The sequence below is a fragment of the Pristis pectinata genome, chromosome 1, assembly GCF_009764475.1.
Source record: "Pristis pectinata isolate sPriPec2 chromosome 1, sPriPec2.1.pri, whole genome shotgun sequence".
Taxonomy (NCBI): domain Eukaryota; kingdom Metazoa; phylum Chordata; class Chondrichthyes; order Rhinopristiformes; family Pristidae; genus Pristis; species Pristis pectinata.
In genome coordinates this window covers 68,592,465-68,620,221 of record NC_067405.1, presented here as the reverse complement: position 1 = coordinate 68,620,221, position 27,757 = coordinate 68,592,465, and the positions used below count along the sequence as shown (strand labels likewise).

General features: G+C 40.2%; 1 protein-coding gene across 1 annotated transcript in view; it reads right to left on the bottom strand.

The window, feature by feature from the left end:
* Positions 1–27,757, bottom strand: part of LOC127568304 (arf-GAP with GTPase, ANK repeat and PH domain-containing protein 1-like) — a 540,943-nt gene that overhangs the window by 304,208 nt on the left and 208,978 nt on the right. The window contains 1 exon segment of the mRNA XM_052011908.1: positions 18,491–18,549. Within this exon segment, the coding sequence (XP_051867868.1) occupies positions 18,491–18,549 (59 nt within the window).

Here is a 27,757-nt window from a genome sequence, read left to right as displayed (position 1 = left end):
AGGACAGGCAGGGACAGGTTAAGGAACATCCTCCTGACCCATTCCACACTTAAAGCAGAGTTTTCTGTAAATTCACTTTGTACTTTCATTTTGTGTTTGTTTCAGTGCAAGGAGTATTAGAGGTAAGGCAGATGAACTTAGAGCCCAGATCACTACATGGACTATGATGTTGTAGCCATCTGCCATTACAGAAGCATGGTTGCAAGAAGGACAGGACTGGCAGCTCAACGTTCCAGAATTTCGTAATTTCAGACGTGATAGAGAGGGATGGAAAAGAGGTGGAGGAGATGATTTACTAATCAGGGAGAATGTCACAGCTGCACTCAGAGAGGGTCATACTGGGGGGGTTCATCCACTGAGGCAATATGGGTAGAGCTCAAAAGCAGGAAAGGTGCAATCATTCTGATGGGATTATACTATAGGCCTCCCAATAGCCAACAGGAGATAGAGCAACAGATATCTAGGCAGATTATGGAAAGATCTAAAAGCAACAGGGTTGTTGTAGTAAGTGATTTTAACTTACCCAATAGTGACTTTACGTCTAAGCCCAAGAGGCTTAGACGGAGCAGGACTTGTTAGGTGCATTCAAGATGGTTTCTTAAAACATTATGTGGATAGTCCAACTAGAAGAGGGGCTGTGCTGGACCTTGTATTGAGAAACAAGCTGGCCAGGTGACTGACATTTCAGTGTGAGAGCATGTTGGAAACAGTGATCACAATTCCTTAAAATAAGGATAATGGATAAGTCAGGAACTGGGGTAAAGTACTAAATTGGGGCAGGGCAAATTACAGCATTCTTAGGCAGGAGCCTGGGAAAGTAAATTGGGATCAACTGTTATGAGGCAAGTCCACATCTGACATGTGGAAGTCATTTAAAGACCAGCTGTCACAAGTTCAGTATAGGCATGCTCCAGTCAGGAGGAAAGACAAAGATGGTAAAGGTAAGGGAACCTTGGATGACGAGAGAGTTTGTTAATTTAATCAAAAAGAAAAAGGAAGCATATGTAAGGTTTACGAAGCTGAAATTGGACGGGGTCTTTGAGGAATATATAGAAAGCCAGAAAGAACTCAAGCAAGGAATTAACAGGGCCAAAAGGGGACATGAAATATCCTTAGCAAGTAGGATTAAAGAGAATCCCAAAGCATTTTTTACGTACATTAAAAACAAGAGGGTGACTGGGGAGAGGGTAGGACTGCTCAGGGATAAAGGAGGGAATTTAAGCTTGGAGTTAGAGAATGTGGGCGAAGTACTAAACGAGTACTCTGGATTGGTATTTACCAAGGAGAAGGACATGGAGGATAGTGAGATCAGTGCAGGATATTCTAATATGCTAGGCCATTTTGAGATCAAGAAGGTGGTAATGCTGGGTCTCTTGAAGAGCATTGAGGTGGATAAATCCCCAGGGCTAAATGGGATCTAACCCAGGTTATCGAGAGAGGAGACTGCTGGGCTTTGGCGAAGATCTTTGTATCCTTGCTAGCCAAAGGCAAGGTCCTGGAGGACTGGAGAGCAGCCAATGTTGTTCTTTTGGGTTTATCCAGGAAATTATAGGTCGGTAAGCCTCACATCAATGGGAGGAAAGAAATTGGAGAGGATTCTTAGGGATAGGATTTACATTTGGAAGAATATGTGTTAATTAGGGACAGTCAGCGTTGCTTTGTGTGAGGCAGGTCACGTCTTATGAACGATTGAGTTTTTTGAGGAGGGTGACCAACGAGGGTAGGGCAGTGTCGTCTACATGGACTTCAGTAAGACGTTTGACAAGGTCCCTCATGGTAGGTTGATCAGGAAAATTAAGATGCATGGGATCCACAGTGAACTGGTAGTTTGGATTCTGATTTGGCTTGCCCATAGAAGACAGAGGGTAGTAGTGGAAGGGTTATTCTGGCTGGAGGTCTGTGACCAGTGATGTTTGTGATATATATATAAATGACTTGGATGAAAATGTAGATGCCTCAGTTAGTAAGTTGCAGATGACACAAAAATTGGTGGAGTTGTGGTCAGTGAAAAGGTCAAAAGATACAGCAGGATATCGATCAGTTACAGTTATGGGCAAAGAAGTGACATATGGAGTTTAATTTGGACAAGTGTGAGGTGTTGCACTTTGGGAGTTCAAATGTAATGGGAAAATATACAGTTAATGGCAGGACCATTAACAGCATTGAGGTACAGAGAGATCTTGCGTTCCAAGTCCATATCTCCCTGAAAGTGGTAACGCAAGTAGATAGGGTGGTGAAGAAAGTGTATGGCATGCTTGCCTTCATCGCTAGGGGCACAAGGTACAAGATTAAGGAAATCATGTTGTAGTTGTTTAAAACTTTGGTTAGGCCGCACTTGGAGTACTGAGTACAGTTCTGGTTGCCCCGTTATAGGGAGGATTTGGAGGCTTTGGAGAGGGTTCAGAAGAGGTTTACCAGGATGGTGCCTGGATTAGAGGGTATTAGCTATAAATAAAGGTTGGACAAATTTGGATTGTTTTCTCTGGAGTGTCAGAGGCTGAGGGGAGACCTGACAGAAGTTTATAAAATTATGAGAGGCATAGATATATAGAGGGGATATTTGTGTGGAGTTCTGCATAGGCATGTTCCAATGAGACAGGGGAGTCACGAGAGGATACAGGAACCGTGATGCACAAAGGCTATAATAAATCTAGTCAAAAGGAAAAGAAAAGCTTACAAAAGGTACAGAGAGCTAGGTAATGTTAGAGATCTAGAAGAGTATAAGGCTAACAAGAAGGAGCTTAAGGAAATTAGGAGAGCCAGAAGGGGACATAAGAAGGCCTTGGCGAGCAGGATTAAGGAATACCCCAAGGCATTCTACAAGTATGTGAAGAGCAAGAGGATAAGATGCGAAAGAATAGGGCCTATCAAGTGCAGCAGTGGAAAAGTGTATATGGATCCAGAAGAAATAGCAGAGGTACTTAATGAATACATTACATCAGTATTCACTACGGAAAAAGATCTGGGTGATTGTAGTGAGGACTTGCAGCAGGCTGAAAAGCTTGAGCATGTAGATATTAGGAAAGAGGAGGTGCTGAAACTTTTGGACAGCATCAAGTTGGACAAGTCACAGGGACCAGATGAGATGTACCCCAGGCTGCTGTGGGAAGCGAGGGAGGAGATTGCGGAGCCTCTGACAATGACCTTTGCATCATCAATGGGGACGGGAGAGGTTCCAGAAGATTGGAGGGTTGCGGATGTTGTTCCCTTATTCAAGAAAGGGAGTAGAGATAGCCCAGGAAATTATAGACCAGTGAGTCTTACTTCAGTGGTTGGTAAGCTGATGGAGAAGATCCTGAGAGGCAGGATTTATGAACATTTGAAGAGGTATAATATGATTAGGAATAGTCAGCATGGCTTTGTCAAGGGCAGGTCCTGCCTTATGAGCCTGATTGAATTTTTTGAGGATGTGACTAAACACATTGGTGAAGGGAGAGCAAGTAGATGTAGTGTATATGGATTTCAGCAAGGCATTTGATAAGGTACCCCATTGCAAGGCTTATTGAGAAAGTAAGGAGGCATGGGATCCAAGGGGACATTGCAATGTGGATCCAGAACTGGCTGGCCCACAGGAGGCAAAGAGTGGTTGTTGAAGGGTCGTATCCTGCATGAAGGTCAGTGACCAGTGGTGTACCTCAGGGACCTGTTCTTGAACACTTACTCTTTGTGATTTTTGTAAATGACCTGGATGAGGAAGTGGAGGGATGGGTTAAGTAAGTTTGCAGATGACACAAAGGTTGGAGGTGTTGTGGATAGTACAGAGGGCTGTCAGAGGTTACAGCGGGACATAGATAGGATGCAAAGTTGGGCTGAGAAGTGGCAGATGGAGTTCAACCCAGATAAGTGTGAAGTGGTTCATTTTGGTAGGTCAAATATGATGGCAGAATATAGTATTAATGGTAGGACTCTTGGCAGTGTGGAGGATCAGAGGGATCTTGGGGTCCAAGTCCATAGGATGCTCAAAGCAGCTGCACAGGTTGACTCTGTGGTTAAGAAGGCATATGGAGTATTGTCCTTCATCAAACGTGGAATTGAATTTAGGAGCCAAGAGGTATTGTTGCAGCTATATAGGACCCTGGTCAGACCCCCACTTGGAGTACTGTGCTCAGTTCTGGTCACCTCACTACAGGAAGGATGTGGAAGCCATAGAAAGGGTGCAGAGGAGATTTACAAGGATGCTGCCTGGAATGCGGAGCATGCCTTATGAAAGCAGATTGAGGGAACTCAGCCTTTTCTCCTTGGAGCAACGGAGGATGAGGGGGGACCTGATAGAGGTATATAAGATGATGAGAGGCACTGATCGGGTAGATAGTCAGAGGCTTTTCCCCAGGGCTGAAATGGTGGCCACAAGAGGGCACAGGTTTAAGGTGCTGGGGAGTAGGTATAGAGGAGATGTCAGGGGTAAGTTTTTTACTCAGAGAGTGGTGAGTGCATGGAATGGGCTGCCGGCAATGGTGGTGGAGGCGGATACGGTAGGGTCTTTTAAGAGACTTTTGGATAGGTACATGGAGCTGAGAAAAATAGAGGGCTATGGGTAAGCCTAGTAATTTCCAGGGTAGGGACATGTTCGGCACAGCTTTGTGGGCTGAAGGGACTGAATTGTGCTGCGGGTTTTCTATGTTTCTAAATGGTAGACAGCCAGAATCGTTTTCCCCAGGGTAAAAACGCTGAGTACCAGAGGGCATAACTTTAAGGTGAGAGGGGGAAAGTTTAAAGGAGATGCGCAAGGCAAGTCTTTTTTTTTAAAACACAAAGAGTGGTAGGTGCCTGGAATGCGCTGCCAGGGGTGATAGTTGAAGCAGATTACAATAGTAGCTTTTATATAGGCACATGAACATGTAGGGAATAGAGGGATATGGATCATGTGCAGGCAGAAGGGATTAGTTTAATTTGGCATCATGCTCAGCACATACATTGGGGGGGGGGGGGGGGGGGGGGGGCTGAAGGGCCTGTTCCTGTGCTGTACTGTTGTATGTTCTATGTTTTATGTCAAGAGAAACAAAATTATATTTAGCTGCAAAGAATAATGTTGTCATTCCAGCCTTCCCTATCCCACTAAGGAATGGAGATTCAGACCAGTGACAGGCAGATCCTTTTCAGACCTGTTTAGTAAAAAATGGCTTTGTTTCTGAACTTATACAAAAGCAAATCTCCACATTGTTGAAAGAAAACAGATTTTAATCTTACCAAGTAAAACTTACAGTATGCTCAAGCCTAAATTCTCAGAGGAATGACCGATTAAGTGGAGTCCTTCAACCACCATCACAATTCGTGTTATGTTCTGTAAAATGTTCTGTGTAATGTTCTGTGTTGGTCCAAGTTAAACTATAAACCCCATTAAGTCTGGTTTGTTAATAGGATTCATTTGATCAAGGTGACTTTATAATAAAACAGAAGAGATTTCAGTCCATCACATTCTCATCATTTCCTTTCATCCAGTCCATCTTCATGGTGCATTGCTTCAGGAAGGCAAATAGCATCATCAAGGATGCCTGCCACCCTGGCCATACTGTTTTCTCTCTTCTACCTTCTGAGAGAAGGTACAGGAGCTCGAAAGCCTGGATGACCACTCTTAAGAATGGCTTCTTCCCCATTGCTATCAGACTTCTGAACCAATCATCTCTTTCATATCCCCTTCCCGGTAGTGGTGCTACATCCTCAGACTCTTAATTCTACTTCTCTTGGTTACTGTCATTTCAGCATTTCTATTTGCACAACTTCAGATTTCACCACAATCTTTACAGTTCTGTTGTTTTCTGCTCGTCACTATATTGTTACCACATATACTGTTTACTCTGTGAGCTTCACATGAGCAAGGAATTTCATTGTATCCATAAGACCATAAGACAAAGGAGCAGAAGTCGGCCATTCGGCCCATCGAGCCTGCTCCGCATCCTGGTGTATCTGACAATAAACTGATCTGAATCTGGATCTGGCCCTCCATTCTTTACACATTAGTCACTGCTACATTAAAACCACAACCACTTTGAAAAAGATCACCTCTGATTGGTTGGATGCATAATAGAAGCAGAAAGGAACAGTACACTTTACAGTGGCTTTAAGTTTTACTACTGCAATACCCAAATGATCTGGATTCCTTAAAATAAACCACAGGGGAGCAGGCTCAGGCAAAACATACAGGCAAGAAAAAAAAAATCACTCTCAGACTCACAGGCCCTTCTCCCCAACTCGTCCATGCCGACAAATTACTAAAATGAACAACTGACTCCTCAAATCTCATAAAACCAACAAAAGCCAACAGAAACATAATTATATAGGATCTTTAATACACCAAACTGTTCCATGACAATTCACAGGAATACAATCAGAAACCAAGCCATATTAGAATGTGGTAGGACAGATGAAGGAATTGGTTTTACAAGCGTCATACAGAGGAAAGGAAAGGTAGAGTGAGTTCAGGACCTGGAGAGCTGAAGGCAGGCAATGATGAAAGTCATAGAAATAATAGATTCCAAAGAACCCTGTACTGCAGGGATATCGAGAAGTTGCAAAACTGGAGAATGATATAGAACCATTTATTGTACAAAACCATGAATTTGTAAACAAGAATAAGTATTTTACAAAGAGGCTATGCCAAGCCAGGCGCAAGTACATGAGCAAGTACGTCAGCAAGTACAGAGCAGATGGATGAATGGAACTTGCCACTGGTTTGAACATGGCAACATAAATTTAAACAAGTTTAAATATTCTTATTTAGTTAAAATGGAAATCTGCTTTACATTCTTGGCCTGTGGTTCTTCAACCTTTTGAAAGGAAGCCTCATTTATTCACAGTCAATAAAATAAGCACAGGGCCCCAACCCCATAAATGCCCCTGATGTCATGGGCCACTTCTCTTGAGGAATTAGGGCTGATCCAGGGAGTGGGCAAACAGCATTTGTAGTAGTGTACAGAACAGAATCTTTGTTAATTTTTTAATGAATGTTTTAACTAAATTATCTCAATACTACAAAAGCCTCAGGACTCTGCAACCTTAGCTCATCACCATTGACGAGATTGTGTACCCCAGGTTGGGAATCACTATTCTACATCACGGCAAGTGGACTTGATACATTAAATTTCAGAATGCATTTGACAGCCTTCATCTCTATCTTTTTTGTTTAGTCTGCATCTTTTCTTATTAAACTATAGGCCGAATATTGAATTCCTATCGACAAAAAAAATGCTTAATCCTGTCTATACAGTAGAAACTTACTATGAGAAAAAATTAAGGATGAAGAGAAAAATGACCTTAGTGACCCAAATTAAGGTTTTACAAAGGAGAAAGGCAAAGAATATTCAGATAATGGCTGTGACATTTACAATGCCATTAAGTTCAAAATCCAGGGAGCACATTAAATGTTAGAGTTTGCAAGGAAATTAACACTATGACACTTTTTACAAAAGAATAGAGCTGCAGATAAAAGTTACCTGGGACATAATGAAGAGAAATTAGCAACCAGCCTATTTCCAGATGGAAAATTATTCAGTTTTCCACTTATGTCAATGACACACAGCTCTCTTGATCTCTTGTCCAACTGTTTGCTTGCCATTCCATACTGGATGAATAACAATTTACTACAACCGAATATTGGAATGCCAAAACCATTGCTTTGGCCATAACCATAAACTCCATTCACTGGCCACAAGCTCCATACCTCCCAAAGGCAGCTGTTCAAAACTCACAAGACTCTTGATCTTGGTCTCATTCTTAACCTTGAGATAAGCTTCCAACCACATATCCATGCTAGGACCAGGTATTTCCACCTTTGTTATATCACCTGATTCTACCTCTGCCACAGGTTTCTGCTGTTGTAACCCATATCAATATCTTTGTAACATTAAGATAATGATTCCATATTTCACAATCTATGTCCTATAATCTCAAAGACATCACAAAACTCAGTTGCCTGTGTTCTAACTTCCATCTTGCCCAGTGCAGCCACCACACAACTTTTCCTGCTGACTTCTACACTGGCATTCAGTTAAGCAATGTTAAGATTTTAAAATTTTCATTATTTTATTGATGTCTCACCCTTCTCTATCTTGATAATCCGTTCCAGTCCAATAACCCTCTGAGATATCTGCACTTCTATAATTCTGACCATTTGATCATTCCCGAATTTAATCTCTCCACCATGGCTAAACTGCCAAGGTTTAAGATGCTTCCTATCTTTTTGATCACGTCTTATATACCACCTCTGTCCCACTGTGATAAGACTATTGAATGGTTCCCTTATACAATGAGATGGACTATGAGCTCACAATCTACCTTGTTGTGACCTTGCACCTTATTGCACTGCACTTTCTCTGTAGATGTGACACTTTACTCTGTACTGTTATTGTTTTTATCTGTACTCTGTACTAACCCAATGTAACTGCACTGTGTAATGAATTGACCTGTACAATCGGTATGCACGACAAGTTTTTCACTGTACCTCGGTACAAATGACAATAATAAACCAATACCAATACTAATAAAAGGGATTGAGTGTTAGAGTAAATAAACTTGTAGTTGGTATCAATCAGTAAACAACACTTGCTGCACAAAAGGATTTTCCTATTTCTTAAAATTCTTCCACCTTCACAGCTGACATCCCTTAAGTTCTGGGTCATTGCTGTCTCAACTAACTCTCACTGTGGTCACATCTCTAATGCACTGAACTACCTCTCCTCCACAAAGCAATTAGAATAAACATGACAATTACTAAGATTTTTAAGCAGACACTGAATGAAACCTGCCCTGCCGTATATTTGAAATAGAAATGATCTTTCTGATAAAAATCTGAAATTTTGCCTTCATGCCACCAGTAGCAGACTTTTTGTTTACACACACACTGGAAAATAAGTATCATCATATTTATAGTCTGCATAATTTAAAAAAAGCTTTTATTCTATCCAAAAGGTTTACAACACCTGGCCTAAATACTTACCTTTACTCAAGTGTTTTAAATGGACACAGGAGATCATTAATTAACTTTATATTCCATGTATGACATTAGGAAACAGCAAACACCAATACCCACACCCTAAAGTCGGAAACTCTACAAGCATGCAAGGTATTTTCTTAAGTGGCATTCCGGATTCCAATACTCTAACTGCTTGCAAAATGTACAGCAAAAAATGGACTAAAATTAAATTTGATGCAGAACCTGTTCTACAGCACTGAAGACAAAGGTCAAAAGACAAAGAAGTTCTCATAAATGAATAATGCATTAAGATATGGTACATGACAACCTCCTTCTGTTGTTGAATAGTAATACTTCCAGAAATTAACTGAAGTTAGATAAGGTGGATTCCACTTGCACATTATCCGAAATAAAATGTTGGGTCCTGAAGACACATTTTCACTGCTTTATTCATGGTTTCTGTCATGAAATTGTATCTATACATCTTTAAGAAAAAAAATAACAGACCAGAAGTGATGACTGAACTTTGGATGATATTTTTTTTAATTACAAGTGCCAATAGGAACACAAGAACAGGAGTAGGCCATTCAACTCTTGCGATCAGTATTTTAACCCCTGCCTTGGCTCCTTAACATTAATCTTAAAAAATCTACTATTCATGATTTTGAAGATTTCTACTGACCTCCAGTCTCACCACTGCTTTAAGAGAAGAACACCAGATTTCCACAACCAAGAGTGTGAAGAAGTGTTGTCTAAAATCTTACTCTATGTTATGTGATCCTGCCCTTTGTTCTGCACTTCTACCACCAGAAGAAATAATCTCTCTCGATCTCCCTATCCATGCCCTTGATCCACCTAAGCGTACATCTCCACAGATGAATGTAAGCCTTGTCTATGTAATTGTCTTCATAATTCTTTCCTTTTTGGTTCAAGAGTATGGCAAATCTGCCTTGTGTCCTATTCATGTCCAATAATCCATCCTGAGATCAGAAGGTAGTTCTCTCATAGGAGGCAACCAGAACCTTATCTAACTTTAACATATCTTCCACGCCTTTGTATTCCAGCACTAAAGCTCAAATATATGAAAAGCCTACAGAATTATTTCTTGTACTGTCTTTGAGAAATTTCTTTACTTGGCAATAAACTGGTGATACTGAGCTGCAAACGACAGCAACTAATGATTGCATGAAACTAAGAAATAGTACAGAAACACTGTGTTATGGTGTGAACATAGAACAGTACAACACAGGAACAGGACCTTTGGCCCATAACGTCTCTGCCGATTTAAATGAATCCCATCTGCCTGCACATGGTCTACATCCCTCCTCTTCCTGCCTCTTCATGTGTCTGTTTGAATGCCTCTTAAACTTTGCTATCATATCTGCTTCCACCACTACCCTTTGCAGCCTGCTCCAGGCACCTAGCAGTCCGTGTGAAAAAAACACCTCCTTTAAACTTTCCCCCTTCCACCTTAAAGTTAGGCCCTCTATTATTTGACATTTCCACCTTGGATAAAAGACTCTGACCATCTACCCTATCTATGCCTCTCATAATTTTATATACTTGTATCAGATCGCGCCGCCCCTCCCCACCAACCTCCAATGCTCGAGAGAAAATAGTCCAAGTTTGTCCATCCTCTCCTTACAGCTGATACCCTCCAAGCCAGGCAACATCCTGATGAACCTCTTCTGTACCCTCTCCAAAGCCTTCACATCTTTCCTGTAATATTGATGACAAGAACTGCACACAATATTCCAAATGAGACCTAACCAAACTTTATACAGCTGCAGCATGACCTCCCAACTTTTATCCTCAACATCCTGAGCGAAAAAGACAAGTATCAGAATAAGATTTACTATCACTGACATATGATGAGAAATTTGTTTTGCGGCAGCAGTACGGTGCAAAGACATAAAATTACTGTAAATTACAAAATTAAATAGTGCAAAAGAGGAATAACCAGGTAGTATTCATGGCTTCATGGACCGTTCAAAAATCTGATGGTGGAGGGGAAGAAGCTGTTTCTGAATCGTTGAATGTGGGTCTTCAGGCTCCTGTACCTCCTCCCTGATGGCAGTAACGAGAAGAGGGCATATCCCATATGGTGAGGATCCTTAATGATGGATGCCACCTTCTTGAGCCACTGCCTCTTGAAGATATCCTCAATGGTGGGGAGGGTTGTGCCCGTGATGGAGCTAGCTGAGTCTACAATCCTCTGCAGCCTCTTGTAATCCTGTGCATTGGAGTCTCCATAGCAGGCTGTGATGCAGCTAGTCAGAAAGCTTTCCACCGTATATCTATAGAAATTTCTGGGTCTTTGGTGACATACCAAATCTCCTCAAACTCTTAACGAAGTAGAGCCACTAATGTGCCTTCTTCCTGTTTGCATCAATGTGTTGGGCCCAGGATAGATCCTCTGAGATAAAGAAGCCCAGGAACTTGATGCTGCTCACCCTTTCCATCGCTGACCCCTCAATGAGGACTGGTGTGTGTTCTCCCGACTTCCCCTTCCTGAAGTCCACATTCAATTCCTTGGTCTTGCTGACGTTGAGTGCGAGGCTGTTATTGTGACACCACTCAACCAGCCAATCTCGCTTCTGTACGCCTCCTCGTCCACAGTTGCAGAGGCCCAGGCTTTGAAGCTTGGTGATTAGTACTGAGGGGATGATGGTGTTGAACGCTGAGTTGTAGTCAATAAACTCAGCCTGATGTATGTTATGCTGTTGTCTAGGTGCTCCACATCAGAGTGGACAGCCAGCCAGATTGTGTCTGCTGTAGACCTGCTGTGGCGGTAGTATGCCACGCACCTTCTTTACCATCCTTTCTACTTGTGTTGCCACTTCCAGGGAACTGTCGACTTCCACCCCAATATCCCTCTGTACACCAATGCCCCTAATGACCCTGCAATTTACTGCATACTTTCCTCTTGCATTTGACCTCCTAAAGTGCAACACCTCACCCTTTCTGGACTAAACTCCACCTGCCATTTTTATGCCCATATTTCCAACTGGTCTATATCCCGGTGAATACTTTGACAACCTTCCTCACTATCCATAACACCAATTTTTATCACTAATCAGCCTACCTACATTTTTGTCCAAATCATTTATATATTTAAATATATATATATATATATTTGAGCTGCTGTTTCATTTACCATTTGTTTCATTTAAAAGACTGTGACCTGTACAGGGCCAATTTACAAAGAGAGAAATGTGAAGTAAAACACATGGTGTAACTGACTATAAAGTTGTCCATGAGTAAACGCAATAGATTATAAAATGGAATCAGCCACATCATCTATATTTCCTCAATACAAACATTCTCTATCATCTTCTCATTATTGTTCTTTTTCCATAAATTATCTTAACTTCAAATCAGGCTTGCTGGCAAACCACCGACCACCACCTTTCCAATATATTCCAACATATTTCCTGGTCAGTTCTTCACATTCCAGAATCTGTGCCATTCTGTTCTCTCACATACTTTATCTGAAACCATCACTTACAGAAGGCCTATATTTCTCCCGTTCTCATCCATTACATGTGCTCTCCATAATTAGCTCCCTAAATTTCTATTTCTCACTATCATTCTCTTTTCTAAAAGCTTCATTAAAACCTAAATTTTTGACCAAGTGCTTGGTCACCTGTTCAAAGAATTGTAAAACTCCTGTAACAAACTTTGGGACGCCTAACCACACAAAAAGAACCAAACAAATTCAAGATCTTCGCACTCTCAGTGTGCTTGCACAGATCTGCCTATTGACACAAAGCTTTATTGAATACCAATTTTTCTGTTGAATTTTGCAGATTTGCAAGTTTTGACTGGATTGTGGAAAAAGACCAAAGTTATAAAATGCTATGCAACCCCAAACCTGCCCCATCCTCAGCCCACACACCTCGACTATAACAGCTGCTTGTACTTGCAGCTGCATTTCAGAATATTTAACTTCAAGAAACTTTGGTGATCTCTGATAAATTGCTGGTAGATGTTGGCACATGGAGAAGGAACAAAAACAATAAAAGGGATGCAGATAAAAAAAAATGAATTCTCATATCATGCCTTTCACATCCTTTTAAGAGCATCCCAAACCATTTCCAGCCAATGTAATCTACTTGGTGTAAGAAATGCGGCAACGATTAGTGCAGAGCAAGTCCACAAACAACTTGATCTGCGATAAAGACCAAATCATGTACTTTTTCATAAACATTGAAATCACCACCTCAAATCCATAACCCTCTAACTCAGAGGTAAGACTCTTATCCACTGTACCACTGATGAATAGTGAAGGAGACGGCCAAGAGAAAAAAAAATTAGTTTTTTTTAATTCACATAAGATACTAGGTCTCGAGCTTGATAACAGTAGAGAGGTAGGAGGAAGGGGAAGCAAATATTTCAAAACTGCAACAATGCAAGAGACACATTTCTGTGGATACGTTTCCTCATCATTTTCCAAGTGGTATAAGACGTTAATAAAACCTTAATGTACAATAAAACACGAGATTAGCAAATGAGAATAAAGCCATTATGTGCTTAGATAGCATGATAATAAAAGGTTACCTGGTAATCAGCTCTATGCAGTAGAATGTATGTCTAGTGTTAGATGGGAAAAGCCCAATAAGCACTCGTCTTAAATAAGGTTCTGTCTAACAGTGATATCAGCTTCAATGCTTCAGCATGGCAAGTAAACACAAGCTCATGCCAGCTGCAGTCTTTGGAAGTGGTTAGCCAGTAAAACTAAATAGGAGCATGGAGGTGGAATCATTGGTCAAAATTTTGCATTAGAGAAACAAAGTCTCATCACCACGTATGGTGATTTTAGAAAGGTAGAAAAGTAAATTTAAAAATTGTGGGGAAGAAAACTCATTGACTAGTTAAAGTTTGATTTACAAAATTACATCTGAATTTTCTGAAAAGCATCAACTAGCAATAAGAACATACATAGGAGTAGGCCATAAGGCTCTTTAAACCTCCTCTCCTAATCAATAGGATCATGGCTAATCTGATATTTGGCTTCAATCCATTTTCTTGCCCGATTCCAACAATCTTTGATTCGCCTATAGTCCAAAAATCTATCAGTCTGGAAGAATGACTAATTAATGAATCTCTTAGATGGTAAATTCTGACTATTCACATTCCCCTCAAAGGAGGAATTCCTCCTCATCTAACAGCTTCTTTTGAGACTAAACTCCTTCATTCAGGACTCTCCCATCAAGTGAAATGGTTTCACAAAATCCATCCTGTCAAACCCTTTCAGAACCTGGAATGCTTCAAAGAGATAATCTGTCTTTCTACTAATACCCAGAGAGCTTGGGGCCAAGTTGAATCTTACCTCATTGGACAATCTCCTCCCCCCACCCCCACCCCACCCCACCCCTGAAATCAATCTTTTGCTCCATTTCCTTCAAGGCACATACATCCTTCCTTAAATGAGATAATCAAAATTATACATTTTACTCCAGGCTTGGCCTCACCGATGCCCAGCTGAAGCAAAACTTCGTTATTTTTGTGGTGAAAAAAAGCCAACATTCTATTTAGCTTCTTAATTGCTTGCTTACATACACGGTAACTTTTACAGAAGAACACTCAAACCTCTCTGCACACCATCGTTCAACACACATACAGTCTAATTAAGCTGCTTTTCTTTTATTTCCACATAAGTAAATAACTTCACAATTCCTCTCAGTATATTGAATTTGCCACATTTTTGCCTACCGACTTAACCTATTTCCCTCTGCAAACATTTCATGTCCTCACAGCTTACTTTCCTGCCCGGCTTTGCATTAAATTGTCAATGGGTTTGAATATGTTACACTTGGCCCCTTATCTGCCATGAATACACATTATAAACAGCTGAGGGATCAGCACTGATCCCTGAAATTACAACGTGCTAACTCGAAAATGACCCATTTATCTACTATATGATTCCTGCCACCAAACCATTCTGCTAGAAATGCTGATATATTATCCTTAATCCTATCAACCCTGAGCTTGGGCAGTAACCTTTTACACAGACCTTATCAAATGCCTTTCACAAATCTAAACTCAACCCTATTCTGGACTCAATATTAGTCATAGGTACTGCACTGAAACAGGCCCATTGGCCCACTGAGTCTGTGCAACCATCAATCACCCATTTACACTGTCTAGATAGGCTTGATTTCAGATAACTTGATTTCTCTGTCTGTATCAGTCATCCATCTGTGACATTGGCTCAGCTTGCTTTCCCCATCTCCACTACATTGTTTTTTCCTTTTTTCACCTCTGGGAGTGGAAGACACGGCTAACCTGACCTGCTGGACATATCTTTCTGCTCACTCAGTCTTTTAGCTCTGTTCTCACTCTCTAACTGCTCTTATTCACTCACTGACCAGATAACCCCATTTACAGCTTATCCTCATGGTCACCCCAGTTTTACCCGATCTCAACATTCCCTCCCCCACCTTCCCTGCATCTTACCAAGCTTCTTTTGTCTCCTTCCCGGTCCTGATGAAGGTGTCTTGGACCTGAAATGTTAATTATTTCTTTCCCACAGATACAGCCTGACCTGCTGAGTACTGCCAACATTTTCTGTTTTTATTCTAAATACACCTCATCTACCGATTCCCCATTATCCATCCTGCCAGTTTATATTCTCAAAAGATACCAGATTTGTCAGTTTGATTTTCTTATTATCATTATTAATTTCCTGCCCTAGCTCTTAAGGGACCAGCATTAACTTTTTGCATAATTGTAGAACTCCAACGATGTGTTTATATTTTCCTTGCTGGTTTATGTTCTTTCCATCTTCTCCCTCTATCGATGTTTTGTTATTCTTTGCTTTCAAAAATTCTCCCAATTCTCAGGCCTATTAATACCTTTTCTATCAATCTCACACTAACCTTGACTGCATTTAGTTACGAATGGACTATTTTCATGTGGAGTCCTTATTTTTCGATGGAATTTATATTCTCTAAAAATTACGAAATGTTTTTGCCACTGGTTATCTACCACAACATCTTTTAATCTAATTGAACCTGGGCCTCTGGAACTGTGGGGCAGCAGCTCAACCAGTTATGCCACCATGCCCACAATAGCACCAGAGATGCGAGGTCAGGATTGAACCCAGATCTCTGGCACTGTGAGGCAGCAGCTCTACTTGAGCTACCAAACATACCTTTGCTCATTGCGGCCAAGAAGTTCTATTTTAACTTCATCAGTCCACAGGACTTGTTTCCAAAATTGTTTCCAAAATGCATCAGGCTTGTTTAGATGTTCCTTTGCAAACTTCTGATGCTGAATTTTGTGGTGAGGACGCAGGAAAGTTTGGAGAAAAAAGGGTGCAGAATTTCTTGAAAAGAACACCTCTCCAACTGTTAAGCATAGGGGTGGATCGATCATGCTTTGGGCTTGTCTTGCAGCCAGTGGCACGGGGAACATTTCACTGGTAGAGGGAAGAATGAATTCAATTAAATACCAGCAAATTCTGAAAGCAAATATCACACCATCTGTGAAAAAAAAGCTGAAGATGAAGAGGATGGCTTCTACAACAAGATAATGATCCTAAACACACCTCAAAATCCACAATGGACTACCTCAAGAGGCACAAGCTGAAGGTTTTGCCATGGCCCTCACAGTCCCCTGACCTAAACATCATCGAAAATCTGTGGATAGACCTCAAAAGAGCAGTGCATGCAAGACGGCCCAAGAATCTCACAGAACTAGAAGCCTTTTGCAAGGAAGAATGGGTGAAAATCCCCCAAACAAGAAGCAAAAAAGCGTTTACGAGCTGTGATACTTGCCAAAGGGGGTGTTACTAAGTACTGATCATGCAGGGTGCCCAAACTTTTGCTTCGGGCTCTTTTCCTTTTTTGTTATTTTGAAACTGTAAAAGATGCAAACAAAAAAAAGTCATCTTGCTTAAAATATTAAAGAAATGTGTCATCTTTAACTTTATACCTTTTGGAAATCAGATCATCTTTTATTCACTTAGCTATTCACAGTAACAGAAATTTTGACCAGGGGTGCCCAAACTTTTGCATGCCACTGTATATGCTTCAAGTTTTCTCCCACTTTACCTCATCTCACATTGACAGCACATCCTTCTTTTCCTTTCCACCTAATATATCTATCAAGCTTCCCACCTAAATCCAGCTATATAATTTGTCACAACTTATATAATAGGTGCAAACAGACAGAGGTATGATTACAGATAAGGGGAATTCTGTCCTCTCAACACCTGCTATCAGGGGAACAGATATTATTGCAGAATTTGGAGAGGAAGTGACTGCCTGCTCACTCTACATAAAGCTCAGAATGTCTGCAGATAAGATGGCATCTTAGATTCTTCATGACCTTACAAGGGCCAAAGAATAATAATCAGAAATGCAGCAAATAAATGGCTCCATCTCCATTTGCTTCATGTTAATTGAGAGTAGCACTGAAAAGTGTCTAAACTCCTTTTGAATGCTGCATACCTTGGCTTGAAAATAAAGACAAAAGAATCCATTGCAGAATACAGTAGACATGTAAGCAATCACTTTACTAGGGGAAGATGACATTTGAAATGCCTGAACAATATATGTACTGGGAATCGACAGGAGGGGTTCAGATAGAAATTCTGCTGAACAACTCTTGTTGTATAATTAGATCTTCTCTGTTACATACGTAAATAAAAACATTTATGGGTTTTTTTAAACTAGGGTATAAAGAAAACATCTCCATAACCCATTCTTCCTTATTTAGTTAAAAACCACAGGCACATATCAAAACTCTGCCATCACAACTTTAACCACCAACACAAAATCAAATATGGAAAATACCTGCAGTCCCATGTTGAAGCAACAGTTTTAAAGTCAATAATTCACACTATAAAGCCATTCATATTATCAGTTAAATAATCACATCAATTCACTGCACACAGACTGGAAGTATCAAATGGGATAAATACACACTAAAACCTCTCTGATATGAGAATGAGAGCATGCTAGAAACACTTAATGCACCCAACTGTGGCTCAAATTAGAATCAAGTATGGTCAATGAACTCCTCTCAAACCTCAGTAAGCAAATGCAATCCATTATGTCATACATTATTAAACCAAAAGACACGAGAGGTTCAATTTACAGTCTGACCATGAGGGCAATAGAGGCTTGGACTGAGATGGAAGAGAAAGTTAGAATACGTTTCTTTGGTCACTTTCCACAAAGACCATTTAGAATCTGTGCAAACCTTAAGAGTAAGTAAAGGCAGGATTTGGCTTGGCTTTGATGCTCCTAGAGTTAAAAGTTATTCAAGCATGGATATAAAGAGAAGTCTTCCAGCTACTTGTCACCAGGAACAGGACAGTCGACCAACACTCATTGTAATATGCAAAATAAATTCTAAATGGCCATGTTGATTAGGTAGCAATGTTTCTGCGTTTAAAGCTGAACTGGGCTGTAATAGCAGTTAAGGAGATGAGGAAATGAAATAACCTTGGCAAAGGGCAACAGAATAAAAATAGCCAAGTTGAGCTTTCATATCTTTTAAACCTTTGTAGAGAGTAACTCTGTTGGAATCATTCCCAAGAGCTTATTTGAAGGTGCTGGTGACATTACTCACCACTTTGAGTTCTGGCACAGATCGGCTAAGTGTCCACTCTTGGCTGTTCACAAATGCATCTGCAAAACACAAGCCCATAGCCAAAATTAAACTCAATAAGAATGTTTGTAAAAGGCAAAGCAACATTTGGCTGCCCTTTGAAAAGAACAATTTAGAGAGCAAAAACAGAAAGGGACAAGCAACAGTTTACAAAGATTGCTAAATCCTTATCGACATGAGTTAACTAACCCTAATCTTCGCATAACTCATTCACAAAGTTTGGTTTCACCACAGAAAAGCACTGATATTTGTCAGTTTTTAGAATGCAACTAAGTGATTTCAGTTGGCAGAAGTCTGTACTCCATGAAACTGAAATGAACAGAAATCATTTACCTCACAGATTTGCCTACAAGTGTATAGTATAGGATAAGTTTTTCCCCACAACTCCTTACATCCCAATTCTATGCCACATGTTTCTCACTATGAGAAAATCAGTCTGACCACTCTTGAGCATCCCGCTCAAGATCATGATTAAGCTGCTGTTTGCAAGTATTCTGGTACTCAGAATACATTCTTCCACAGGCAAACTTCAGAAACCCCACAAGCCAAAAACATGATCTTACACCCAAACTAATAAAGTATTATAATCCGTGAACAATAATCATTGGATCCAATGATGCAAATGATGTTTTACCAAAAGGAAGACTTGGTTAGTCCCCTGCTTTTTTTCAAATAGTGCCCCGAGACCTTATACAGCACCTAAATGGGCAGATTGGCTGTCAGCTTAACATCTCTTCTGAAAGATGAGCAGCACTGGACAAATTAGTCTAGATTTTATTAAGTCTCTGGAGTGGAATTTGAAACCAAAGGGTGGGAGTGCTACCAATGCTTCTCATAGAATTAATGGAAGTAGCACCAGACACCTTTCTCTTTCTGCAAGATCCGGTCAATAGCTTGGCAGAGTGGAGACTTAGAAACCACTGCAGTGGCACTGAAAACTCAACTGAGACAATCACATCATTCACAATCCAGTGTCAATGTCAAATCAAGACCCATTTCAAAACACAGACTGCTCAACAAACTTCTGTAGCATAATGTCCATAACGGTGAATCTTGGCAACTCTGAAGAGGAAACAAAGACTCTTCCCTTCTTTCTTGGGTTAGCAATCCTCAAAGATCATCTGAGTTTTCTCCAGACAGTCCAGGAATCAACATTGGGCTGGACTGTGCTCCGCCCTGCTCACATCTTGAGCTCATTCCTGTGGTCATACTCACCTTTGCAGTACTGTGGGTCCGATTTAGAGGCCTCATTGCTACAGCTGTCCACAAACTGCAACCAAGCCTCAGGTAGTAGATCCTAAACCCTGCCCTAAACAACCCTGGTGATCCTATCTATCTCTGATGAGCAGAGACATTTAAAAACAATTAAAATAGATTTAAAAATTGCTTAAAAATTGAAATTAAAGATAATTTTACGTTTAAACATTTAACCCAAATAAATTGAAAACATTAATATTAAAGGAGAAAAAACCCAAACCATTTAACTTCACAATCCAGGTTGGCAATCACTTTCAAATGAATGGAGCTGCACTAAATACACCAGCCATTGTTACCATGAAGCTGAGGTGCTGGATATGGTGCATAGGGCCCCTCAGCTCTGGATGACTGAGCTCTGACCCTGGACTCAGTGCCAAGTCCAGTAGCAAAGTGGAAGGCCGGATAGGCCAGCTGAAGAGGAGCACGATCCATGCCATTAACTCCAACAGAGGGCTGAATCTTGCATCACACATTCAATAGGTGATGGCATCTGCCTCTGAAATGGGGACCACAAATTGAACTCTACACAAAGACTCTCTGAACAAATATTAAAAAGATAATTTGCCTAAACAGATGTGAGAAAGATAATTATGTACCCTGTATATATACACTCTTCTATGATTTGAAACAATACCGATCAGATAATGCACTGCAGCCACAACGTGGTAACAGAGATCTCCTACACAATCACTCTGGGCCAGGTGACCATAGCATGGTTGTGAAGGAATTTAAAACGAGAGTGTTTAATTTTTTAAACAATTAAATTTTACATGATTTCATGAAATTATTTTAGAACAAAGTAAGCTATTATTTCTATTGATGAAAAACTAGCAGAAAATCAATACCTTCGCCAAAAATAGCTGACCCCTGTTTTGGTGAAGGGAATGACAAGGTCACATTCTATTACTGAGACATAAAGAATAAAGGAAATGGGTCAATTATGGAGGCTGAAGAAAAAAAACTAATCGTCGACACAATCCTACTCAAAGAGCTTGTTAATGAATGTTTGTCACAAATGGAACCCCAGGGCTACAAATAATGGTCCTTGCTCATACTAGAGATATCATATAGTGCAGGAAACAATTTACAATGGAGAGGAAAAGCATTGCCAGCGAACACGCTTCATTACAAAGCCATTACAGATGGCTGGGGAAATACACGAACCTTCTCAGTGAACCAAGTCAGGTTAGTGTCTGTCTGTGCTCTTTATGTTGCAACTAGCCTGATGTGAGTCAGATTTGAATTTCATCCCGAGACAAAGCTCACTAATCTAAGCACACTCTCGGCAACAGCTGGTCACTTTGCCAGGTTTGAAAGCAACAAACATTTCCAATTACTGTCAGACTGCAGTACAAACTCCCACACTTATATGCTGCCTCATTGAGCAAAAGCAAATTTCTGCTTCTATGTACGACACCCCATATTGGCGTGATATTTCAGTGTGACTCACTTCATGCCAAGACAGGATATCTTCCAACCCTTAATGATATATGCAAAGCTAGGATTAAGTTGCGCAACCACTGTTTTAATGGTGCGGGACATTCTTAAAATGCCAATAATAAATCAGGCAACAATGACGGCTTTCGCCAATGGGCCTGTGATGGCAAGAATCACTTGCAATTATACAACGCCCTTAAAGCACAGCAAAAAAACATCCAAAGCTTTTCAAAGATCCACAAAGAGAAAAAGAATTCTGAGCCAAAGGAAGAGATATTAGGTGAGCTAGTGAAATCTGATTCAAAGAGGTTAGTTTGAAGGAGGGTTTTAAAGAAGGAGAGGCTGAGAATAGGTCCGGGTCCAGGTCCAGGTCCAGGGATGGAATTGAAGAGCTCATGGTGCTGGCAGCTGAAGGTTTAACCTCCTACAGTGCCATAGGATGAAGAGGTGGAGATGGAAAGGGGAAAGCATTGGCAGAACAGACAGGCCAGGAGAGGTTCCAGGTTCAAGTGCATTGTAGAAAAAGGTCACAATGGGATTTATGCAAAAGGACAGGAATAGTACATTTCAGATGTTTTCACTAATCAGGAGTAAAGATCCTGTGGAATTTCAAGTCAGGAGAGTTTTTTTTGAGTCATTTGAGTTGAGATTTAAAGTCAAGAATGGGTAGCTGGCCAGAAAAATTCTGCATTTGTAGAATCTGGAGCTGAGGGAACAGCAAAGACCTTATGGAGCCGATGGAGGCAACTTGATACAGAAAATACAGCTGACCAGGGATGGGCATGGAATCTTTGGCTCAGGAACCATGGCTAACCAGCACTCACAAGTACTTAAACTACATAATGAAAATTAGCAGATGCTAACAGTATTTGAAATTGAATTACAGATCAATGTTAAGATGAAGAACAAATTTGTAGGATTTTATACAACCTTTCACATCCTCATGGTGTCTCAAAGAACATCCTAGTCAATGTGGTACTTTCATTCAGATTATTTTCCTTAACCTCAAGTCAATCCACAGATTGTGCTCTTATATGCCGTCACCAGAGTATAAAATACTGACTACAATTCAAAAAGTACTTGAGGCCTTGGAGCACAACAGGACAGCCCAAGTGCCAGAAAGGAAATATTTAAAAACAAATCTTTGCTTTTACATGATCTATAAGATATTTAATAATCTCTATTTATGCTTAGATTATGAGGCGTTTAGTTTCTTCTTTGTGCATAAATTGGGAAATCATGCTTCAAAACTGCAACTAAACCAGCACAACTTATATCCCCAATATAAATAGTTTGTTCAATCAGAAACACAAAATTCTGCACCAATTATGCAATCCAGCAGAAAAATATAACATTGCATATATTTTCCCCCATCAGGATGTATTCCTCAATGTAACCTAGTGCAATTTTACTAATGCAGTTGAAAATGCAGTTAATTCCTTTATGTTTTACAGAATCTAAGCACCTTAAGAAGAGTGCCCAGTCCTGCAGACTGAGCAGGTTTTACTATAAAAGGCAGCATTTTAATACAACTATTGACATCCAAGACTGCAAGAGTTCATTTCACATTGTACTTATCATTGTACTCCAAGATTATGCAGCCACCAGTAACTTGCTGATTAAAGCCTGTGTGTAAACTTCACTTCACTTTGATTGGATTGTTTCCACATGCAAAACTTGCAACATAGTTAAATGCAAGCTTTGTGGTCACTGGGCACGCATTCAATCTAAATGTTTCACAACAACTTTCTTTCTGAAAAGATGTGTTAAAATCCCAAGCTTTTATTTGGAGCTGGCTGAAACACAAGAGATTTGAAGGTTAGAACATCTGCTTTCGCATGGCCCAAATACAATCTTGAAAAATTGCTAGAACTAGTGCAGAGCAGTGCTGGGTACTAACTGGCACTGTTCTAGCTACATGGCAATGACAGCAAGTCACTGGGCCAAAGAATAACAGGCTAGAACCGTGCATGCCAAACACCATGTTGCACATATAATTCATTACCTGCCAACTGTTGACAGGACAGATATATTCCCAATTCAATAAATAAAGATGCACACACCAAAAAGCACATTTATAGAAGTAGAATTGTAATGCATCTAGACTGAATTCCAAACATGGCCTTAATAGAACTGTTTTTTTAATTATTTGCACTGTAATTTTTTTTTTAAAAATTCCAATCACCAATTCAGAAATAAGCCCAAGTTAGGTATTTTACAAGTGTTCTCATTGGCTCAAGAAGAATAATCTGACAATCCAATAAGTTTTTTTGAAAGTCTGATATCATTCTGAAAGGCCAAGAATAGGGACGATGGAGAAGCTGACGGGGTAGGGAAATAACCACCATTCCTTTTATTTGCATTGAATACAAGAAAGTAGGAGCAGGAGTAGGCCACCAGGCTCATCAAGCCTGCCCTGCCATTCAATACGATCTTGGCTGATCTATGCTGGCCTCTTCTGCGCCAGTTCTCCATAACGCTCAATTCCTCAATCTTTCAAATATTTATCCATCTGCACCATAAATATATCTAATGATCTGGCCTCCAGCACTCTTGCGGGCAGATCCTACATTTGGTGTGTATGGTGTAACCTTCCAATTCAGCATCCTCCATCACGTTTAAAATAGCATTTGATCTTTGTCAAAAACTGAGTTTAAATTCTACTTTTTTTCTCTACGATACCAAGTCAAATATCCATCATCAGACAGAATCCCTGGGCAAGGTTCCCAGGTTGTGTTGCTGTAATCGATTAACAAAGTCCTCAAATGAACAGTAATAATGCAAGATTCTCTGGTCTAATATCCAGTCGGAGCTCAACAAGGCCCAACAGGGCATGAGGTCAGCCAGCAGCACACAACACCCAGCCTTACTGATGACATGTTATGGTCAGTTTGAGAGGGCCCACTGACTCAGTCAAGCTAAAACCAACAAGTTTTACACAAAGGGGATTAAATAACTTCTTTTAAAAAAAATCAAAGGCTTTTAAAACTGCTGCTTTTGGAATAAGAGGTTTTCAGGTATCCATACATTTTTAATTATTATGTTTTTTTCCAAAGCTGTCTACGAAACCATAAAAAATCTTTGTAATGACAATATATTTTTCCACTTGGATTCTTTCCATTTGGAAGATAGGGGATTAGGGGAAGTGGAAGATCCAAGGGAGTGCATCAGGGAGGATTCACATACACAAAGCTTTGAAAATTACTGTTCAAAACTACAGGGTGCATAAACAAAATGAACCAGAGCCAGCCCAATTAAGGGAAATATTGGGTGCCAACTGATCAACATTCTATCCAACCATAAGGACATATTGTATTCATTACACGTGCTATTTCAAAAACTCCAATTAAACCTAAAAACTGAAGTGCAGGAATACAGAAGAGAGAAGTGGTTGCCTCAACTAACTAGTGACATTGTACCTAGCTAAAAATAAACAAGATATGATTATGTGTCAGCCTTTGAAACATTTGCAGTGTTGTTATTCAGGGGAAATTGCATACAGCTCGCCTGCAGACACATAGCCGTTTTCAAAGGCAAGTCATTAATGAGCATGTTACCATGACAACAGTATGGCAAACTCAACACATTCTTCCATCATCACAAACCACACTTCTCACAAACATTCAGGCTGCATCCACAAGGCCCTTCAATCAGGCTGCTGTTTGAAGGATAAGGCACATTCATGTTGCTTTGATGTTGATACAAAGCTTGAGATAAGATTCCATGGCTTTTTTTCATCTGAGGTTCTCGCATCCTGACTGCTGGTGCTGAGTGGGATCTGCTTCCCACCGAGACCAAGCTATACTCATCAGGCATCTACAGGGGTCCAGGGCTGCTTCTCAGCATGGAATCAGCCAAAGGCTTCCTTCAAACTAAGCCAAGCACATGAAGAGGTGCTAATTGAAGTGTCTCTTCAGTTCACCCTATTTATTAATCCGCTACTGTTTAAAACAACCATTAACAGCCTGGATACCATGACAACTACATTTGAATTTCTGATCAACTCTGCTGCAAGCATCATAAAAATCATTAAAACTGAAAGAATCTGAAGCCATGGTCAAAAGATAAAATTGAGAACAAATCCATTTCACTCTGAGGTGTATCAGTCATGGCAAAACATTATGTAACGTGCCTATTATTTTCCAACAGAATTGGTATAACTTCATAAATACTCTCCATCTTACGATGCTTTTATACAAACATTTTATGTCATTTAAGTATGCGACTTTTCCATTATCCTCAAACTAAATGACAAGAGTCATACAACACAGAAATAGACCCTTCCCTACATTCCCATCAACTTCCCCCAAATTCTACCACTCAGTCACACACTAGGCAATTTACAGCAGCCAATTAATCCACGAACCTGCAGTCTTTGGGATGGAGGAGGAAAATGCTACGCTCAGAGGAAACACATGACACTACAAGGAGAATGTGCAAACTCCATTCAGACAGCACCAGAGGTTAGAACTGAACCTGGGTTGTTAAAGCTGCACCACTGCGCCACCCCAATAATTGATCCAAATGGAAGTGTACAGCTTGCTCAGCAAAAGTTGAGGCAAAAATCCAGATTGGAGAGAAGCAAGTGTGACACCACTATTTAAGGAAGGAGGAAAAGAGGAAACAGGGAACTACTGAGCTAGTAGCCTAACGTCAGTGGTAGGGAAAATGCTATAATCTATAAGAATGTAATAACAGGTCACCTTGAAAATCATAGTACTGAGCAGATTTAGCAGGGATTTATGAAAGGAAATAATGTTTGACTAATATATCAGAGGTCCTTGAGGATGTGACTAATAAACTAAATGAAGTAGATATGCTGCTCTATTAGGTCTCAAACAGGCAGTTGATCAACAAGGTTAGAACATATGGAATTTGGGTAATGTTCAAGTATTGACCGAGAAATGGTTAAAGGACAGAAAGCACAAAGTGGAATAAATGGGCCTTTCTGAAGCTGTGTGAAGGGATTGGGGTTTGGGCATTGATATGACTGAGGAGTCCAAGTGTCATTTTTCAAAGTTTGTTCATGATTCAAAATGAGGTCTAAGAGTAGACCTGAGGACAGATAGACCTATACTGATGTCTATTGCATACAGCACAGTTTAGAAATAATGAGGTGATTCCACAAAAATTACTAATTTGTTATAGGGCTCAAAAGGGTGCATACAGGGAGGACACTTTTCCTGGCAGGACTAGGGATCAAAGTCTCAGAATGAGGGTGCTGGCATTTAGGGCGAAGTTGGAGAAGTTCCTTGATGAGTATTGAATCTTCAGAGAACGATGGAGGATTGGTCATTGATTTCATTCAAAACAGAGATGGACAGATCTCCAGATATTAAGGGGCTCGAGGGATAGTGGGATACAGCAGGAAAATTGAGCTGAGGTAGATCAGTCAGGATCCTGATGAATAGCAAAGCAGACTTGAGGGGCCCACTCCTGCTCCTAATTCTTATGTCCTCACCCTGAGATCACCTTCAGAGGCCCAGTCAGACAGCTCATCACCATCTTCACAACATTAGCAATAAATGCCAGCCTTGCAAGTAAGCCCACCATAAATGAAATAAGAATATTGCTGGCCACTGCTTTCAGTTTCTCGAAATTAAGTAATAAAATTCAGACTAAGATGAGAATCAAACTTTTTAGTGATGCTACCTGACAAGGACTATTTGCCTACAATGCTATCAGTTTAGTCCTGTTTTAATTATTGACATTATTTTGATTATACAATTATGTAGTTCAGGTGTGGTACTGAAAAAGTATGCAACACTGGTAAGCAATGGAAGGCGGATATTTTAAAAGATGGTATCCACTGCAGCCATGAGGTGCTGATAGAGGAAGTGAAAGTTTACGGTTTTGGATATGGTCTCACTAGAACAGTTGCTTTGCCTAGCACACAATATTTCAATTAGAGTCCAATTTAATCCTGTATCAGGTCAGCATTATCCTTTTACTTTTCCAGCGCCACCATAAAGCCCCAAAAATTCCTGTGCTTTCCAAATATTTTTCCAGTTATGATAAATTTTTTCATCTTGCTCCCTCTCATTTAAGCAAATTCTAAAAACATACAACCAACACAGCTCCATGTAATACCAAACATATTTCAAATTCAGTTCAGTTAATAAAAGGGGGTGTTAGCATTCCTGATTCAGGAAAATAATGACAGGGAAATAGGATCATCAATAATGCATTCAACATATGTGACATTTAGATAAGTAAAAAATTTTTTTTAAAAACTGTATTTACGGTCCCTTTCAGGACTTTTTCATACAGACAATGAACTGGGTTTTGTTTTGAGGTGCAGTCACTGTTCTAAGGGGGACCTATCTATCACTGGTTTTGTTTAGTTACCTTTTATGTGATATTCAGTATGCATATAATAGTCATGGATTGGTAACACCATTGAGTAAAGATTTAATAGTTACAATTCTCTGTTCTCAAGTGTGTACACTACAAACATTTTTCATAAAACTGCCATGCATATTGATTGCACAGTGATTAAGGGAAAGATTACGTTCACATACAAAGCTTTCTGAA